Raw genomic sequence first — 21,105 nt, 5'->3', positions numbered from 1 at the left:
TGTTATACAAGTATTATATTCAGAAAGACATACAGAAGAATGGAGGTATTGTGGGCAGAGGGGGGGAGAGAAAGTAAACATAAAAGAAGGAAATTGCCCAAATAAAAACTAGTTCATTCAGGATATACATAGTTCAGTTTATTTATTTATTTTTAATAACACCAATAAACTTACCTGTATTGTAAATTCTAGCAGTCCATGTATGTTTAGTGCCATTTCCATCAGTTCAAAGAGAAAAGAAATATATTCTACTAAAGGAAGATAATTAGAATTTCCAGAAGAAAAAGAACTGAGCATTTCAACAACTGAAGTTGCACATGACAGGGTAACAACATGCTGATCAAAATAAGAAAGACTTTGAAATCTAGAGGTTAAAGCATCAAAGTTGAACCCTTCTTTCACATGTTTCTTTACTTTCGCTCCATCTGCAACATCCATGCATGTTTTCTTACTAAACAGTTTCATTATTTCCTTAGTCATCTTTTTTACCAAATGCCTTGCTTCATCTCGAATTTTTCCAACTCCAAAAAGTAAAATGTGACGTTGGTTGCAATCGTGTGATGCTGCTTCATCTTGGGGTAGAGGAAAATGTGTAGTATACAAAAGATGACGAGTAGTATTATTATGAGCAGATGGAACAGCACTACTGCTGCAACTGCTACTGCCAGTAACAACCATGGTTTCAGATCCGAGATTAGAAGGTGGTACAAGAGGTGCATGAGGAAGAGGTGTAGCTGCATTTATTGAAGCTGGTTCATCCTTATCAGAGCCCACTGAGTCTGGAAGAAGAATATCTGGTAGTGCAAGTGTAAAAATTTAGTATATATACTTCAGTTGATAAAAATGATTTAAATATATTCTGAACAAAAATTCATAAGTATAATAATTTTCATGAAACAACCAAAGTTAAACACACTTTGATGCATGTAAAACATAGATGAATGCTACCTCAGAAAGGAACACAGGAAACATGAAAGGTGCTAACATACATACATACATATCATCAGTGCTTGCTGTCCTGTCAATTTGGTTGCAATGGTTTCATGTTCAACAGAATACATTATGAAGAGTCAAACTGCTATTTGATTTTTATGAAACAAGCAAATCATTGTTTGCACTATTTGTTAACACTGAAGACTAAACATTGTTCTCAACTCCTTATTATAAAAAAAAATATGCTAAACAAACAAAAACACCAATATGAAAACACCAGCAATGATTTATTTATATTGTTGTTGGCAAATATACAACTTGCAAGTGCAATTTTAAAAATTCTTATTTTCAACAGTGAAATTCTTCTCAAATGGTGTTTGTAAATGATGACTTACAAATATCTTATTTTAATAGCAACACTTATATAACTCTATCAAAATTTAGCTAAAGATAATAAAGAATTTAAAAAAAAAAAATTGTCATACACAATTGGTATCTGAATTCTGAAATGAACAGCTAGAAGACTCAGTATATAATGGTACAATCATAGACTAAAAAGAATCATTCCTCATTGCACAGCCTTGTTTTAACAACTAAACAGTTACTGTCAAAAACTGTGAAATTACTTTTTAAATGGAAGTGATTTATTCAACACCTAAACTGATCAGAGAGTAAAATAGAAACAATTTTATTTTAACAGCTTATGTGAATCTCTCCCACAAAAATGGCAGTAAATATACCATAAATTATTACCACTGGTGGGCAAAAGATTAGATAATCTGAAAATACTGCACTAAATAATATCAGAGAACTTTTTTCAAGCAATGATTAGTCTTCAATAAGCAGAGATAGAATTCTTCTCATATCTCAGTATTTCAGCTGAAGTATTTTTCTCAAGTATTGCAAATGTAAGAGGAAGGATGCAATTCATCAGCTCATTCCAGGAATAACATGACAGCTTATTCTAAAGAATAGCCTGATTTAGGTTTCAGATGTCATTAATTTATATTTTTCTCAGAAATAGCTCACACCATTTTAATGGTTCATGATAATTTTGTCTTTGGCAAACCCACATAAAAAGCAATAAACACCATAAACAATCACCCAATCCAACAATGTAGTAGAGCTTAAAACAAATACACACATAGCTTAAATATTTTCTTCGTTGATACTACTAATCACCTCCAAACATACCACGAAGAGCTTTCAGCAAGTCTTCTCAGGTCTGACATCAGAAGAATCCTTAAGAGTTTGAACAAGTTGTCTGACACTAATGATATTCTTCTAATTGTGCTCAAAATTAACACTCATTTTATATCATCTTTGCAATAACCATCATCTACCCTATGGCAAAAAGCCAGCCTATACTGAGCGAATTCTGGAGGGGGGGGGGGAACAGTAATACACCACCCTACATTGCTTCGCTTTATCATGATCCACTTAAATGATGATTTATGATGATCTACTTAAACAGCCCTACTAAATGGATAGAATTCAAGAACAACACAGAAAATAATTAACAACTCTCCTATATAGCGACCCAGACAAGAAGAGACATATATTAGAGACATCTCTGAAAGGGTGGCGAAAATTATGAAAAATTATAAACTCATTGCTATCTATAAACCCATCAAACAAATTCATCACCTGTTACCTTCACCAAAAGACACTCTCACTACTGATGCTACCTAATCTATGCAAAGTACCATATTTGTCCAACTTATCTCGTTATGAACAAGCAGGAATATCAGTCAATAAACATATCTCTGAACATCAAGTTCATAACCAGCTCATCAAACCTCACAAATCTGGCCTAGCACAATACGTGACCGAAAACACTATCCACAGGATCCAATGGGAAAACACTAAACTGTTACACAGAGACATGCATAAACATGAACCTTTATACAATGAAAGTGCTGAAGCCCTATTTCATTGACCTAACCTCAATGACTGCCCTACCATTTCTAAAGTGTGGCAAATTGTCATTCTTAACTACATTAAATAAATCTGCATCCTCAAGTTTTTTGTTTTTTTTTAAACTAAAATTATCTAATTTTAATTTTATTTTCATTGCAACAGGTTTTAACCAATGAATATGCAAATGTATATATAGAGAGAGATATCAAAGTAACACACGAGCTCTACTGTTTCTTTTAATCAAATTCCTTATTGTTGTTTGCTGCTCACACTGATGATATCTTACGATACATTAGCCATGACTTACAATAAAATATTATTATTATACAGGCACCTCCATTAAGTCCGAAGACTCACCACGGGAGACCCAATCTATCCACACAATCTATCATACCTCTCCTTGAACCCATTAACACACACAATGCACTCACAACTGACTCTGGCAACCCATTCCACTCATTTAGAACTCTCCAAGCAAAAAAGTCTAGTCCTTACACCACTAACCACAACTTGATTCAACTTCCAGGGATGACTCCTTGTTCTGGTCCCTCTAGCCAAATGCTGAAACATTTCCCCCTGCATCAATATTATAAAACCCTTTTAAGCAACTTAAATGTTTCTATTATATCCCTTCTTTTTCTTATATCAACCAACTTCTGCAATCCATACACCCTCAATCGTTGTTCATAAGTAACATTTCACAGGCCACTCACCTCTGAATCCTCTCCACTGCTTCCACATCCACAAGAAACCCATGGGACCAGAGGTGAGCACAGTAATCCAGATATTGACATATTAAGGCCTTATAAGGGAGGTAACCGAATCAGTCGATGTTGTGGAATTACTGAGCGAGCACTTTGCAAGAGTATATCATCCAGGTGGAGACTTTGCAGAAATGGAAGAACCAACAGCTTATACTGGAATTGTGATGAATGAAGTAGAGGTAACTAGACTATTACAGAACCTCAATGTCAATACATCTGTGGGATTGGATGGTATACCAGCTCGTGTCGTACGTGAAGCGGCCAAAGAATTGTCAGTGCCCTTGACCATTTTGTTTAATTTGAGCCTCAGGACTGGGTCAGTCCCAAGGGGGTGGAAAGAGGGGAAAATAGTTCCACTGCACAAAGGTGGTTCCAAGGCTGCTGTTGAAAATTACCGGCCAATCAGCATAACAGGAATCATTATCAAGTCTTAGAGAAAATAGTCAAGAGGAAAATACAAGATTGGATAGAAGAAAATGGGATACTGTATTGGGGACAGCATGGTTTTGTGAAGGGTAGGTCATGCCTCAGTAACTTGCTCACGTATTATAACACAGTGACGGCTGAACTGGATAAGGATAATGGGTTTACAGTGATTCTACTGGACCTTGCTAAGGCCTTTGACAGGATACCACATGGAATTCTAATCAGTAAATTGCAGCATATGGGAATGGACATAGGGTTGGTGAGATGGATAGGAGGGTGGTTGACGGAGAGATATCAGAGAGTGGTTTACTCAGGAGTAGAGTCCACAAGACGGCCTGTGACTAGTGGTGTGCCACAAGGATCTGTTCTTGGACCACTGCTGTTTAATTTGTTCATAAATGATATAGGAAAGGATCTGAGAGGAACAGTTCATTTGTTTGCGGATGATGCGAAGTTGGGTAGGGCAATAGTGAATGCAGAAGATGTCAAAATTTTGCAGGATGATTTGGATAGATTGGAGGTCTGGGCTAGGGAGAATGGTTGTCAATTTAATGTGGCAAAATGTAAGGTTATGCATTTTGGGGTGAAAAGATTGGAGGCAGTTTACTGCATTGGTGGAACCGTGCTCCAGGAAATTGATGAGGCACGAGATTTAGGAGTGTTGGTGGATAAGGAATTGAAATTTAGGGGACACATTGCAAAAGTGGCCAAATCAGCTCATCAAATCACTTGGTTGCTGAAGAATACGTTGACAAGCAGAGACAAGCAGGTTATTGTTCCTCTGTATTGAGCCTTGATAAGACCCCATCTCGACTACTGTGCCCAGATTTGGTCACCTAGGTTTCTTCTTGATGGGGAGGAGGTGGAGAGGATCCAGAGGCGAGTGACCAAGATGATAGCAGGTCTGTGGAATGAACCGTATGAGAACAGGTTGAGGATTTGTGGGTTGCAAAAATTGGTTGATAGGCGGAGGAGGGGAGATATGATTGAGACATTCAAATTACTGAAGGGTTTCTATAAAATTAATTCAGAAGATATTTTTGAGAACAGGGCTGGTTGTGGGAGGACTAGGGGACATCCATGGAAACTGGGCAAAAGTGTGGTTAGTAAAGGTGTTAGAGCTGGGTTCTTTACTTTTAGAGTGGTGAATGAGTGGAATGCGCTCCCTGAGTGTGTGGTGGATGCTGTGACAATGAATAAGTTTAAGGCGAGGTATGATAGATACTGTATGAATGTTGAATAGTTGTGATGAATATGATTTAGGGCCTCCCTCGATGAGTCTAATGACTCCCTGGAGTTGCCCGTAATAATAGTAATAGTAATAATAAAGAGGAATTACAATTTCCTTCACTAGTCAAGTAATCTTATAGACTACCTTAGCAATATGTCCTCTAAACTTTAACATCCACAAGAAACCCATGGGGTCCAGAGGTGAGCACAGTAATCCAGATGTTGCCATATTAAGGCCTTATAAAGAGGAATTATAAGTCCTCTTTATAATATATCCTCTTTATAATATTTATAATATGTCCTCTAAACTTTAACATTGTCCACCACCACCACTGAAATCTCTAGTTTCATCTATTTCCTGGTGTACAGTGCCATCAATGCGATACATGGCTTGTAATCTATTTATTCCAAAATGCATAACTTTACATTTCTCGACATTAAACTGACACCCATTAACTTTTGCCCATACTGACAGCCTATTAAATCGTCCTGCAAGCTCTCCACATCACCTTGATTAACTATTACTCTACCTAATTTCGCATCATTAGCAAACAACTGAATATTTCCTTTCAGGTAATTCCCTGTATCATTTATGTACAAATTAAACAGTAATGGTCCCAGCACTGAACCTTGTGGCACAACACTCGTCACCTGTTTTTGCCTCGGTTCTGCCCTCCATATACCACTTTTTGATATCTGTCCAGTAGCCATCTTCTTATCCACTTAACCAGTGTCATATCCATCCCCATTTGTTCAAATTTGTGTAACAGTGTTCCATCTGGTAGTATCTGTCAAATGCCTTTTGGAAAATCCAGCAAAATCATCGTGTTGCCTATTCCTTTATCCAACTCAGCTGTCACTCTATTATAAACAGTTAGTAAATTACTAAGGCATGACCAACCCTTTTCAAAACCATGTTAACCCTCATACAGTATCATATTTTTATATACCCATTCTTGAATTATCTTTTTTACCAATTTTTCTAGTACTTTTACCACCACACCTGAGATACTGATTGATCTGTAATTTGTTACTGTAGTCTTAGAACCTCCCTTATACAAAGAAATAATTCTGCCCTCTTTCCACTCCCTTGGAACTCTACTAGAGCTGAGACTTAAATTAAACAGCTTAGTCAATGCCATTGCCAGTTCTCTTGCTCAAAAACCCTAGCTGATATCCCATCTAATCCCACAGCTGTATTTACATTGAGATTCTGCAATATCGTAAGAACCTCCAATTCATCCACCTCTGTTCCCACATTAGTGTCTGTCACTAGGAAGATATATGCTGTTATATGCAATATTGCAATATGCTTGATATATGCTGATATATATCCTAAGAAACTCCAAATGATTCACCTCTGTTCACACACTAATGTCTGTCACATAAATCAAAGACGTAACCTCACTAAGATGATATACCCTTGCAAAGTGGTCATTCAGTAACTCAACTATTTTATCTGCTTGTCTCCTCGTGACCATCATCACTCATTTAAGTTAACTTTTCATAGTCATTCTTCCTCTTACTTGCCACATAACGAAAGAACTCTTTGGGATTTCCTTTGGTCTGCTTGGCTAGGTTCTTCTCATAATCTGATTTTGCCTTCCTTCCATGATGGTCGCCTTTCTTGCCTGAGCCTTGTACTATTCATGAGTTTGTTAGTCACCTTTTTCTTTATACACACTCCACAGCATTTTCTTCTTCTGCAGCTCATGCTTAATGATATTACTCATCCATCTAACTCCTACCCAATTAACCCTACTTACGCTAGGTATACAATTTAATATTGCTTCCTCTAAATGACCCTTAACTATATCTCGTGTACTACTAACATCCTTACCCTTCAGTGTTTTATGCCATGGTACAGATTTAAGTTTCTTCCTAAGCATACCATAATCACCTGCCTTGTAGTTCAACAAATACCCTTTCTTATTAGAACATCATAAGATGAAATATTTGTATATTAAATTAATTTTTACTATGGTGCACATGTGATTCTATAATTAACACACATAAATGTGGACAGTATGCCACAGAGCTCTGCAAGGGCACAATGCCATAAAAAAACTCACTGTAGTAAACTATGCACTATAACAAGATACTGCTATAATACCTGCAAATTTAATATAATGAGATTGAGTATATTGTCTGCATAGAATAGTATGCAATTGCTGTAGTTGTAAAGGATGTTGCAATGGCAACATACTTTTCTGGAACAAGTTCAATATGGTCTGATAAACGTGGTACAATAAATTCTACCAAATGTACAACACTACTTTATTATCAAAATGACCTCTTACTAGAACTAAAAGGTGCTGCTTGACTTATGTTGATCAAGTAATATTGTGGGTGTACCGATCATTAAAGATGATCCACTTTTCGATGATTGTAATTTGAAACAGGGTTTGATAAAAGGTCCACCTCAGATCAACTCATGCAAAACATTTACATACCATTTGTTAGCCTTCACAAGTTGGTGAATGTGATGTGACATGGTGTCCTTTCACATAGTGGGTTCAGTAACAAGCATCAAGTGGTTATAGCTGAATCAGCTTTCAACAGAATCATGCACTGTCTCATCATTAAGAGTGAGATGATCTTCTAAAGTGGAATCATCTAAACTTCCTCAACCAAACTGCTTTATGAATGTTTTCTTGATGCTTCAGCTGCAGTATATCCAAATTTAGATGAATGAGTTCTCAAAATTATTTGATTTGGACTGCTCATTCTTAGCAATACAAACAAACTTAAATCAGTAAATATGAATGATTTTGCTATAATTTTGCTAACATGAACGTTAATTCGTTAATTGGGTATAGGATAAAAATTTATTATAACACAATAAAAAAAAATGAAATCTCAAGTTAATTCCATGAACTTTCCAGATGGACACTGTATATACAAAATTAATATCACTAATAATTATTATTATTATGTTCCCCTAATTTCCACTAATAATAATAATAATAATTATTATTATTAGACTTCCAGAGAGTCAAGGACTCATTTAAGTGGTTATACATAACCCTAACCAGCTGTCCTACCTTCCCTTAAACACATTCACACTAGATACTCACTACCTCCACAGGCAAACTGTTCCACTCACTCACTGCTCTGAGAGCAAAATCTAGCTCTTACTCCTTTCTTAAGTGTAAATAAACCTAACTTCTATGGATGCTCCTGTGTTCTCTCCCCACCTTCCATAGAACAAAAAATTTCATCAGACAATATCCTATAACACCCATTCAAAAGTTTATAGACCTCTATCATATCACCTCTCTTTCTCCTGTTAACCAGAGTCTGTAATCCAGAAATAATCTTTGTAACTCTTCTTTGCACCCTTTCCACAGTTTCTTTATCTCCCTTGGAATTAGGGGAGGCCAAACCTGCAAACAATAATCCAGGTGTGGTCTTATGAAAGTCTTAAAAAGAGGCAAAATGACTCCCTTATCCTTACATGTCAAGGTTTGCTTCAAAATCACAATTATCCTCTGAGTTATATTTGCAACTTATGCTATGTGACCTTTATATTTCAAATTTCTATCATTAATATGCCAAGATCCCTTGCCCTCTCAGTTTCTTGTAGCATAACCTTACAAATATAATATATGCTGCTAGAAATCTCATCATGCCAAAGTGCATAACTTTACACTTACTAACATTAAAACATCAGCCATTTTCGTATGCCCAAATTTCCAGCCTATTCAAATAATTTTGTAAGTGCTGAATATCAGTAGCATCTTCACATCATCCAAAAAACTGCACATCTGATGTTAGATCTTCTTGATGTCATTAATGTACAGATTGAACAATAATGGCACAAGGACTGAACCCTAAAGTATACCACTAGTCAACTTAAATCTGGCAGGTTCACACTCACTGTATACCACTTTTTGATATCTGTCTGTCAACCATCCCCTGATCCAAGTCAAGAGTATATATTCCAATCCCATATTCTCCAGGTTATGCAACAGCCCTTTGTGTGGTATCCTATCAAATGCTTCAGAAAAATCCAACATTATCGTGGTGTATCCATATCCTTTATCCAACTCGGCCATAACTCTGTTACAAAATATGAGCAAATTGCTAAAATATGACCTTCCTTTAGCAAACCCATGTTCCTCCTTGCAGAGTATAGCTTGTTTGTCTACTCAATTCTGTATGCGAGTTCTTACCAACTTCTCTAAAATCTTCACTACCACATCAGAGATACTGAAAGTTAGTAGTTAGACACATCAGTTTTTGCATCACCTTTGTATAATGGAACTATCATAGAGATAGATGGAATATCAGCCTGTTTGCTAAAGGAATGTTCAGATGAATTGGCTAGGCCTTTCACATGTTTATATAACTTGAGTCTCAGCTCAGAAATTATACTCCATCTGTCCCTATTGATAAATTCCTATTAAGGTTATGCAACAGCTCTTCAACCTCATTTTCATGAACCTCTAACTCTTCATCCAATGTAACAGTAGCATTAAGTACCATGTTACATACACCTGGTTGATATATCTTAGCAAAGTGAGCACTCATTAATTGACCAATCTGAATAATTAGCTTCTGACACTAGAGTACCATCTGCATTCAATAAAGTTATTCTTTCACATTCATTTTTTCATTTGCTTGCAGCATAACAATAAAATTCTTTTAGATTGCCTTTAACTTGCATGGGCAATTTCTTTTCATGATTTAGCTTTCTGCACAATACTCGTTTTCTGGAGTGAGCTTTATATATTTCATAACTCCTCTCACTCTTATTCTCATGACATTCTTTCCACATCAATTTCTTCTTCTGGATCTCTTGCTTAATAAGGTTGCACATCCATTTCACTTCCAATCAATTTTATTCTTCAAACATTAGGGATACATTCAGATACCACCTCATTTAAGCACTTTTTCAAAGATTCCCATGCGTTGCTGACATTTTTCCCATTCAGTAACCGATACAATGGGACCAAAAATAGTATTCTCCTAAGTTGAACATAATTTCAGGCTTTGTAGTCAACATGTAACCTATTCTAATCGGAGTATCAATACAATTAGATACTTCCCTAGAAAGCACAGCATGACACTGTCACCAACTGGTGGTAAAATGGCCATATTCTTAAGAGAGATGCCTTCTGATGCTATGAGCAAATCCAATCCTCTTTGACCTCAAGTTCCTTCTTCCACATGCTACTTGAGAAAGTTGTCTCACAACAATTCAATAAATTAACATCCTTTCTTATCATGAAATTTCTCATCTACCCAATCAATGTTTGGAAAATTAAAGTCACCCACAATGATCACTCATTTGATACTCATAAGGTTAAATTGGCAATGCATTTCCTCATCCCATGCAACTAAGCTGCCAGATCTGTAGTAACACCCCCATCATATATTTCATTTTGTTAGCCTCCACTTCACACTCCAGATGGACTCAAACTCACCACTGCATGGGATAGTGTTACCATCACCGTTTTCTTGCATTTCTATCCTAATTGGACTTAAACCATCTGATATCATTAGTAGTACTCCTCCTCCTGTCTTATCTCTTTTGTCATTCCTAAAAATAGTATACCCATTACACTCGATCCCAGTTACCATATCTGATTCTGATAGCCAAGTTTCACTAATGTCAACAATCTTAGGCCACATCATGTTCAATAAAGAAACGAACTCAACCCCTTTGTTTCTGATTCTCCTACCATTTGTGTATAGACATAATAAATTACCACCTAGCCTATTCTTATAATAGATATGCAATCTCTTTGGCCTTGTTGTAGAACTTTCTCTTTTCCCTCCCCAGACATGCTTAAAAGGTCCAAACCCAAAGCATATTTTTCCACCCCTTCGTCACATACATAAACATGTTCAAGGACATTCATATGTTTATCATGTTTACATACAATAGCTGAACTTTCACACACATTTTCCCCATTCCTCCCTTGATTTAGTTTCTCTGACTCTCTGTATTAGGTCTCATGCCAAGAAGTAATTTTTCCAGGTTCCTGATGCCAAATGAATTCAAGTGCAGACCATCCCTCTTATACAAGTCTTTTCTGCCATCAAACGCACTTTACACATCTAAAAACTCACATCTATTTCTTCTACACAGCCTATCCATGAAATCATTTGCTTCACTGCCCTCCTCCTTCTTCACTCAGTGCTATCATATCTGAGGTAGCAAACCTACAATTTTTACTCTCTCACATTTCTTTCTCGCTTCTTCCAACAGACCTTTCATATCTTCTCTCACACTATATTTGTTGCTACTTATTAGTCATTATTATATATTATTAGTACCTACCATTCCTTTTACTTTTCTTTTTTGTTTTTCAATTACATTTGCCATATATTTAATTATCACCCCTGGGAAACTAGAAGTGGTGACTCCCTCAGCAAGCTCAATTTTAAGATTGAATCACCATACCATATCACCTCTTTTTTCTTAGATTTTAACTAACTAACTAACCTTATAATATACACGATACAATATAATATACTAAACACAAAATAATATACATGAGACTGCTACTGAAGCAAAATTATCCAGATAGACAAGCATTCACACAAACACACACCTCTGTCAGCCATTCCATTGCACTCAACTCAGTTTTATAGAAATAGCAGAAGTCACCAACAATCAACTCCATCATCCAGTAAAAGTCAACCAGTTAATCAGATACTATGAGTATTGATTCTAATAGTCTACGTATTCAACAGATCCCCTTACCAACATTATTCATATATGGAAAGATTTCGTAAAACTCGTGCAATGGCTCTAGATAATTCTACAGCCTTTGATTATGTCTGGCACAAGGTCTACTTAGTAAATTACCATCACATTACATACCTTTCACCCTTTGCAATTGGACTGCCAATTTCCTCTCTGGATGCTCCCTGCATGTAATGGTGAATGGTTTCCTTTCTTCAGATTTCCCCCACCAATGCAAAGTATCATAGAGATCTCACTTTTGTCCCTACACTTTCTCCTATTCATAAACAATGTTCTATCACTAACCAAAAATCCTATCCATTACTGATGGCAGTATATTCCTTTTTCATCTGACAAAGCATGCAATGCTCATGATATTCCGAGCCAGAAGATCTTCCATATGAGGGTGTGCTAAAAACTTGTGATAATCACCATGAAGGAATTGAGGTAGAACCTTGTAACTTACATATTATTCTACACATTCCCCATGAAATGTTATACACTTGGTACAACACTGCTGAATTATTTGCAATCCTCTGAGAAAAAAGGCTTTCCCTTGTTGTACAAACTAGTCCTCAGCTAAAGATATGACTTCATCATCTGTGGTAAATTTTGTTCCTTACAACTGTTTCTTTAAATTCAGTAAGAGAAAATAGTCAGATGGAGCCAGAACTCATGAATAGGGTGGGTGAGGCAGATATTGAAAGCCCAAGTTGAGTACTGTTTGTTGGGTTTCATGAGCAGAGTGAGTAGGTGTGTTGTCCACAAAAGCAACACACCTGTGCTCAATTTCCCATAGAATTTTCATTCAGTACCTCCTTCAAAGGCGTTGAATAAACTACTACTGTAACGGTTTTACCTTTTTTGAGGTACTTGGTAAGAATTACACCATCCATATCCCAAAAGACAATGGCAAGAACCTTACCTGCTGATGTTTGGGTTTGGGCCTTCTTTGCCCGTGGAGAACATTTATCTCTCTACTCCATTAATTGTTGTTTGGTCTCTGGGTCATAGAGAAGATTCCCTGTTTCATCAACAGTCACAATATGAGCCAAAACATTTGCACCTGATCTCTTAAAATGACCCACAATCCCTTGAAATAACAGCACACATTCTCTCTTTTGATAGGTATTTAAACATTTGGGGACCCACTTCACTGAGAACTTCTGCATGTCCAGATGTTGGTGGATAATAACCTTAGCTCATTCCATGGATATCCTCAGAGTCTTTCCAATGTGTTTGGCTAGTATTCGTTTTTCATCAAGGATCATGGCATACACTGCATTGATGTTTTCAGGTGTGATCACTGTAGAAGATCTTCCTGACCTGTGGCCATCTGTCGTCTCAGAATGCCCAGTTTTAATACTTGGCCACCCATCTGGCAACTGTTGGATATGCTGAGACACAGGCCCCTAAAGTCTCACACAAAGTTTGCTGAATCTCAGTTGCAGTACTTTTTTGCAGCACGAAAAACTTAATGATGGCCTGCACTTCTGTGTTTGAATTTCTTCAAAATCTCTGACATGTCTTCTTATATATCCTAAAAGAAAAATAATTATTATAATGCCAAATTATTATAATTGATGAAACATGGCAATTAAAGGGTTTTAAGATATGTTATGTTCTTTCATGTGGTTCTATCAGTTGCTTTAATATCATTTTGTTCAGAACTTTTCACCCCACCCCCACTCCATATTTCAGTGGGATGAGGACAATCTTCTCCACTTTGAGGACACCAAAACACAATCTTTCCTTATTTCACACGATCTTTCCTCATGCTTCACCTCCACTCATCACTGATAATATATGATAATATATTGATAATATATACAATACAAGATCAACTATCTCTTCTTAGATTGATACTCCTAGACAGAGATATGACTGCTGCCCTATGACCTGCACTGAGTGAATCACAGAAATCATCCACAGTGGCATGAGGGCATTCATCCCTCATTCTATCCAAAATTTCTGTCCACTTTTCAAGTCCTGTTTCATCTTTCCTACAAAGCTGTAGGAAAGCAGTCAAAGAAAAAACCTTGGCTTACTGCAGGTGGCTTATATCAAGCACCCAACTTCATACTCAGCTTATGCGCATTATCAACCCATTCAGATATGAAACCTGTGACAATGATTTCATCACTGCACACTCCAATAATAAAACCAACTTCTGAAGTACCCCTAACAATATTTGTGCACAATGCATTAAATTAGTGATGAATATGTTGAGAACTTTATTTTTTTTTTTTGATAAATGAAATCACAAATGAAGAAATAGTTCTTTAAGGATGTTCTCAAAAGACTGCAAAAGTTCTAAAAAGTGAAGTGGAGTGTAAAATTAAATGTACACAGTTACATGATTCGGTAAGGAGGTAGTGTTATATGGATACAAGCTGAATGGAATGGCTTCAGAAATATTTAATTTCTCCATTTAATTTTGAGGATCACAGGAAATTTAAGTTCAGGAATCATATAAACCAATATAACTAATAAACCTCAGAAAACTGTAGGTGTGATTAAAAGAACTGTCACTTGTTGAGATCAATTATGTTCAGAACTTTGCTTACTCAGATTTTCAGAAGAATCAAGGATATTCAAAGATTCTCAGTGGAGGAAATTATCATAAAACTTTGAGATTTAGTTGTAATTTGTTGAATTATTTCATTTAACAGAAGTTTATTGGATTAGTTTAACATAAAAAAGACAGAAAGCAAGAGTTTCTCAAACTTGGCTAAACCAGCCTTTAAAGGTAGGGAAAGCTTGTGATAAAAAGAAAATTTTTTTTTCATGAGTTAAAACATGTGGAATGATAGGAAGGGGGATGGTAAATCCCTTTATGTTTTTATACTGGCGAGCCCAAGTGATCATTTACACTTGGGTTTGCCGATAGTTTTTTCGGCATGAAACTCTATGGATTTAGATCAGAGTTTCATACCCAGCTATAAAAACATAAAGGGATTTACCATCCCCCTTTCTATTAACATGTTTGCCGGTAAAATAGCCTTTTGGCTTATCAACAGTAATTAACAATAAATGTGGAATGACTGTTAACAATGTTATAAAAGCAGCAAATATATATATTTTTAAGAAAGAATTACAAGTTTCTAATGCTGAAGGATAGGGTAATTAAAAATCAATATATAATGGCATGTAGCACCATGAGTGTATATGGTGCAAATGTATTCACACACACAATCACACTCACTACTTATCTCTGTCCTCATTTTCTGACAGATTTATTATTTTTTTTTTTTGTGTGCGCGTGTGTGAGCACAAAAATATTTTTTGCAAACACAAAAATAAAAAAATTAAGGATGTCCAAAAATAATGGCAGAGATTATAAGTAGTGAGTGTTATACGCCAAGCCAACCTATATATATGACTGTTCATTCCCCTATTATAGCTATCAGTTTGGCCGCAGAGTTGATTTCTCAGTATATTGATTAACCTATTCAGTTTTTTTAAGTAATAAACTAAATGTCTCAGGCTGCAGACTACATATTCTCTGGACGATCCAGTTTATCTCCTACAGATATAAAACCAATCTCAAACAAATTTGATATAAAGTAGGAATTTGGATAATTTGTAGAAGTTATGCCAATTACATCCCATGACCTTAAGGTCTCAGAAAAGATCCCATTCTCCAGGATCTTATACCACTGTTTTTGAATTTACAATTATTCATTCATTAAAACTCAAGTTCGTTTAAGAAACATACTGAAATATTTGTTCCTAATTTTTACTCTGAATAAATTTTAGTGTAAATATGTCTTCTTATTCTAATAATTATTCCAGTTCAAACAAAAGATCATTAATTATGTATTTTTTAACCTACCAATTAAATCAGGATGTGGGAGTTGAACAGATCTCTAAATACATGTTTCCAGAAACACTATGCAGTGTGTGAAGGAATGCTGAAAGACATATGGGTATATCCAAGTTCATGTAAGAGAGATAAATTTGTTGAGAGTTTATTTTTCACTTGGTTAGACTATAATAAGTTTAGTTTAATCCTTTATCCGAGTGTGAGCAAACAAAGTTTGCACCTGAAAGTATCTTCAGGACTGGGGTAAGGTAGTGCAACACCAGACAACTCGTTGCAAATGTGGAGAAAGGTGGAAAAACACCACCTTTACAACTCGTTGCAAAGGTGGTGTTGCACTACCTTACCCCAGTCCTGAAGATACTTTCAGGTGCAAACTTTGTTTGCTTACACTTGGATAAAGGATTAAACTAAACTTCTTATAGTCTAACCAAGTGAAAAATAAACTCTCAACATCTTTCTCTTAATCCGGAGTAATTTAATAATAAGGTTGCACACCCTTTGGCAACTCCTATAGGTTAGGATGACCTCTCATTGCTTCTGCCTTTGTATCTCCACTACTGGGCCTGGCTCCCACTGACGAGACCTCAATAAAGGTTGAAACTGGTATGGGTAGTGGCCCTTGCCTTAATGTATAGCATTAGACATATCCGCAAGGAGATGTGTTTTGCATTATGGGAGATACTGAGATAGGAGTGATGAGATCTTTCTCCACCTTTGCAACGAGTTGCCTGGTGTTGCACTACCTTACCCCAGTCCTGAAGATACTTTCAGGTGCAAACTTTGTTTGCTCACACTTGGATAAAGGATTAAACTAAACTTATTAGAGACAAATTTGAAGTGGACAAGATGTAGTAATTGTTATATTAGTAAAAAAGTAAATTCTAGGCATTTATTGATACCTCATATTCTACCCATATTCAAAGGAGATCAACTTCTAATGATGAGAAAATTATAAATATATTTAAATAAACAACTGACTCCAGAAGATCTGGAGATCACATGACATGACAAAAAAATTCTGATCGAGTATATGTGAGAAAATGAAACATTGAGGAAAACTGAGTATGATATAAATCTTACATATATGGAACACCTACGCATGAAATGAACAATGAATCCAGAATAGCAATAAATCCAGGAATGACTGATCTATACTTTAATGTCAGCAGTCTAATTGTGATGTAAAGGTAAACTAGGACAATTATTTTTTGTATATTTGAACCATAAATCAAATTCATGATGTCTGCTCACAGTGAATAAGTACTCCATAAAAGAGAGAGTAAAAACACTTTAGTAGTTGTTTTGACTTACCAGGCTGATCACTCATATTTTGCTGACCTTCTTTGATGTGCTGAAGCAGTTTATCTAGGTCTGCATCAATTCTTGCATCATCCATATCCATTTGAGCATCCCATGATGCCTAAACAAAGAAAAAGTAAAGAAAAAAGTTCAGTTTCTATATATTTTTTTTCTTGTGTGTGCTCTTTTATCCAACCTGAATAACAAATGCTTATAAACAAATAATACACACTTCTAAGTGGCTTTCATCTTGCAGTATAAAAAAGAAAATACTAGTTAATTACTAATTTTCTAGTATATTACTAATACACTACTAAATTAGTAATAAACTATAATAACATATCATCCTCAATGCTAGTAATAAAAACAATCATAATACTGGGTTGGCAAATAAGTTCGTTCGGTTTATGCTTTAGTACAAGTTTATGCCACATTGCCTGTCGCTATTGTTGTGCTACCATGCAACGCTATTGCACAGTTGAAAGGCAACATTTCACATAAACTTTCAGTGAATTTTCGTTCGGCCTACTTCAGTTGCGTGTGCAATATATTTTTAGAAATGGAAGGAAATAACGTACATTACCGGCATATTTTGCTTTTTTATTTCAAAAAAAGGCTAACGAGCTGCAGAGGCCCATAAAAAAATATGCAGCGTATATGGGGATGGTGCCTTAACTGAACACATATGCCAAATTCTGTTCTGGAGATTTCAACATCAGTGATACGCCGATCACCCGACCGAGGTTGATTTGAGAGTTGTGAAGGATATCGTCGACAAAAACCAGTCACAAACTGTGCGGGAGATTGCTGCAGTACTGAACATATCCCATACAAGTGTTGAAAACCATTTACACAAGCTGGGATATGTTTCAAAACTCAATGTCTGGGTGCCACATGAATTGACTGCTAGCATATCCATCTGTGATTCCCCAAGAAAACGACCCATTTTTGAAGCAGATGATTATGGGAGATGAAAAATGGGCCGTGTATAATAACGTGATACGTAAAAGATCATGGGGGCACAAGAGCAAACCGCCGCAAACAACCTCGAAAGCGGGGTTCCACCCAAAGAAGATCATGCTCTCTGTGTGGAGGGATTATAAAGGTGTTGTCCACTATGAGGTGTTACCGTCAGGCAGAACGATTGATTCAACTGTCTATTGCTCACAGTTAATACGACTGGCCCGTGCAATTAGCACAAAACGTCCTGCATTAGCAAATCAGAAAGGAGTTGTCTTTCACCACGACAATGCCAGATCCCACACATTGTTAACAACCCGGAGTAAATTGTTACATCTTGGCTGGGATGTTTTGCCACATCCCCCGTATTCACCGGCCCTGGCACCTTCCGATTACCACTTATTCAGATCATTGCAGAATTCTCTAAATGGGAAAACCTTCGCTAATGAGGAGGTTATCAAAAGACACCTGGATCAGTTTTTCCGCCAGTAAACCTCAGCTGTTTTATGAACACGGTATAATGAAGTTGGTGGACAGATGGCAAGAGGTCATTGATAAAGAGGGTCAATATATAACTGACTAGTATGTATTATATATATATATTAAATAAAATGTGTTTCATTCCACTCTGAAAAACTGAACAAACTTATTTGCCAACCCAATAAATTATATAAGGAACAATACAACAATCGACAAAAATTCTGGGGCTAGTATCACATACCAAAGCTGATTGGTTATCACATTACTTAAATCCTTTTAAGAGGTAGCCAAGTTGGCTGACTGGAGATTGTCTCTAATCTAAAACCAAGAGGTTATGAGTTTGAATCCCATTGTGGTAGGATATTTAAGTCTTCAGCTAATAGGTGATTTTTTAATGTAAAACCACCATCCCACATACTGGAAAACTGAAGTGGCTTGATAGATAAAGTATCGTGTATTTAGTTTCTGCAGTTAGGATTCCTAGAGTATCTAACCCTAATTCCACTCATTAAATCATTCCATCCCACAAAGATCCTCATATCTTTGTAGGGTGAAACTGCTAATGTCAGTATTCATAGGTGCACAAGTACCATTCATTTATAGTTACTTATCAATGAGCACAAGGGACAGTGGCATAATCCAACAGACTTTGACATTCCAAATAAAAATTTTATTTAATCTCCCAAAATAATTTTTCTAGGCTTCAAAATTAGGCACATATATTCCACTATATGTATACATGAAAAACACAAAAAATGAGACCTGTGGATTCAACCAGGGCCCACAGGATAGAGTCAGAATGAAGAAAAAGCGCACAAAACACTTAAAGCATATGGCTTGCCATGTTGAAAACATTAGTTTGAAAATGCAAATAAATCAAAAAGTATATGCCTTAAGCATTAAGATAGCAGTAAAAGAAAAAAAAAAAATCTAAAGTAGAGCATTTAGAAAATAAGCTGAGATTAATTTGCACATCCAAAGTTGTAAAAATTCTGTGAATCTTCCAAAGAAAAATAGCTGCAATAATTAAAAAGATGCTAAGAAAAATTTATAAACTATAGTTTGGCTTTAATTTTCTTTCATCTAAAGGATAGGAACTTACCAAATAATTCACTTTCCTCAAAATACAAAATCAGGCAGCTTCAATTTAATTTTTAATTTGATGATTTCACAAAGAATGATAAAAAGTTACAAGACTTCTTGGTTTTTCTGCTCAAGAAAAAAATTAATCATATTTCAATTCTATACATCAAGTAAGTATCAAATTTATTGATAAAATTCTTATGCCTCTAAATGTTATGTATCATTTCATCCTGTCTAAAAATCTTCTTTCCTTTCTTCACCTAAATATAAACATCTGCCAACATTCCTTGCTCTTTTGGCTTATCATATCTTGACAATCTGGAAGATCTGCCTCTGTTCATTGCAAAGAACATACAACATACATGAAGTTTCATGAATCCAAACAATTTTGTCCTTTCAGTTCATACCATCCCCACTAAATATAGAGTCCTTTGTAAGAACACTAAAATTTAACATGAGAGATTTCTTATGGAATAGTTTTATACAGAAAGCTGTGAAGTATTGTTTAAAAAAAAAAAAAAAACGTTTTTTTTTTTTTAAACAATACTCGACTCCTTAGACCGCATAAAATAAGAGTGGCCTTTAAACCCACAGAAACGATTAGACAATTCTTAAGATCTCCAAAAGATAGCCATCCTTTCTCCAAATATGCTGGAGTTTATAACATACCATGCTCGTGCGGCTTGAATTACATCGGCCAAACTTCAAGGAGCCTTGAAATTAGGCAAAAAGAACACACAGGTGACATCAATAATAACAGAGAAGAAAAATCGGGATTAGCTTTTCATTTCTCAAGAACGAACCATACCATAGAGTGGGATAGAAGCACAATTCCTTACATGGAGGAGGACTTCCGCTCCCGAATTTTTAAGGAGGCCACAACAGTTGCCCACTGTATACAAAACCTTAACAGGAACCAAGGACTAATCTTGCCCGTGATCTGGAAGACCCTTATCAGATCCTTCAACTCGCCAGAACTGAATTACAGTGCCAACTATAGAACGTTCCTAAATAACAACAAGTGATATCATCCACGCTCTATGAATGTATTGTACGCGCTCTGTTCTTTGTTTAATATAATTGGAATCGGTTGATTATAGTTTGTAACAGTTTTTTACTTTTTAGTGCCGTACATCAGTTATGTACCCTGAAGATGCCAACAGACTTAGTTGGTGAAACTAGCTGGTATAACTTAGTTGTTGTTATATGCACTTGATCAATATAATGCCAATAAAAGTATTTCCAGTGCTGTGAAGTATTATTATTATTACGTATCACCTGCAGGGAGTCCAATGACTCATCGAAGGAAGGCACCTACTCTACAACTCTCTATCTTCACCATTCAATCCACCAACTATAACTAACTGCAACTACACCAACACCATCTACCGCCCACCACTACCACCACTAGTATTTTCACAGACAATCACAAACACCCATGCCCATGGCGGGATTTGAACCAACAGCCTTTTGGCTGGAGAGCAGAT

General features: G+C 36.0%; 1 protein-coding gene across 1 annotated transcript in view; it reads right to left on the bottom strand.

The window, feature by feature from the left end:
- The window catches only part of kto (mediator complex subunit kohtalo), a 693,083-nt gene that overhangs the window by 461,805 nt on the left and 210,173 nt on the right, over positions 1 to 21,105 (bottom strand). The window contains exons 16-17 of the mRNA XM_090412482.1: positions 17,108 to 17,216; positions 175 to 779 (exon numbers count right to left, since the gene is read on the bottom strand). Of these exons, the coding sequence (XP_090268608.1) occupies positions 175 to 779; positions 17,108 to 17,216 (714 nt within the window). The remainder of the gene's footprint in view (positions 1 to 174; positions 780 to 17,107; positions 17,217 to 21,105) is intronic.

The sequence above is a fragment of the Typopeltis vanoorti genome, chromosome 22, assembly GCF_054136105.1.
Source record: "Typopeltis vanoorti isolate ZY-2024b chromosome 22, IOZ_Tvanoo_1.0, whole genome shotgun sequence".
NCBI lineage: Eukaryota > Metazoa > Arthropoda > Arachnida > Uropygi > Thelyphonidae > Typopeltis > Typopeltis vanoorti.
The sequence above is the reverse complement of the archived record's forward strand: the minus strand, read 5'-3'. Positions and strand labels throughout refer to the sequence as shown.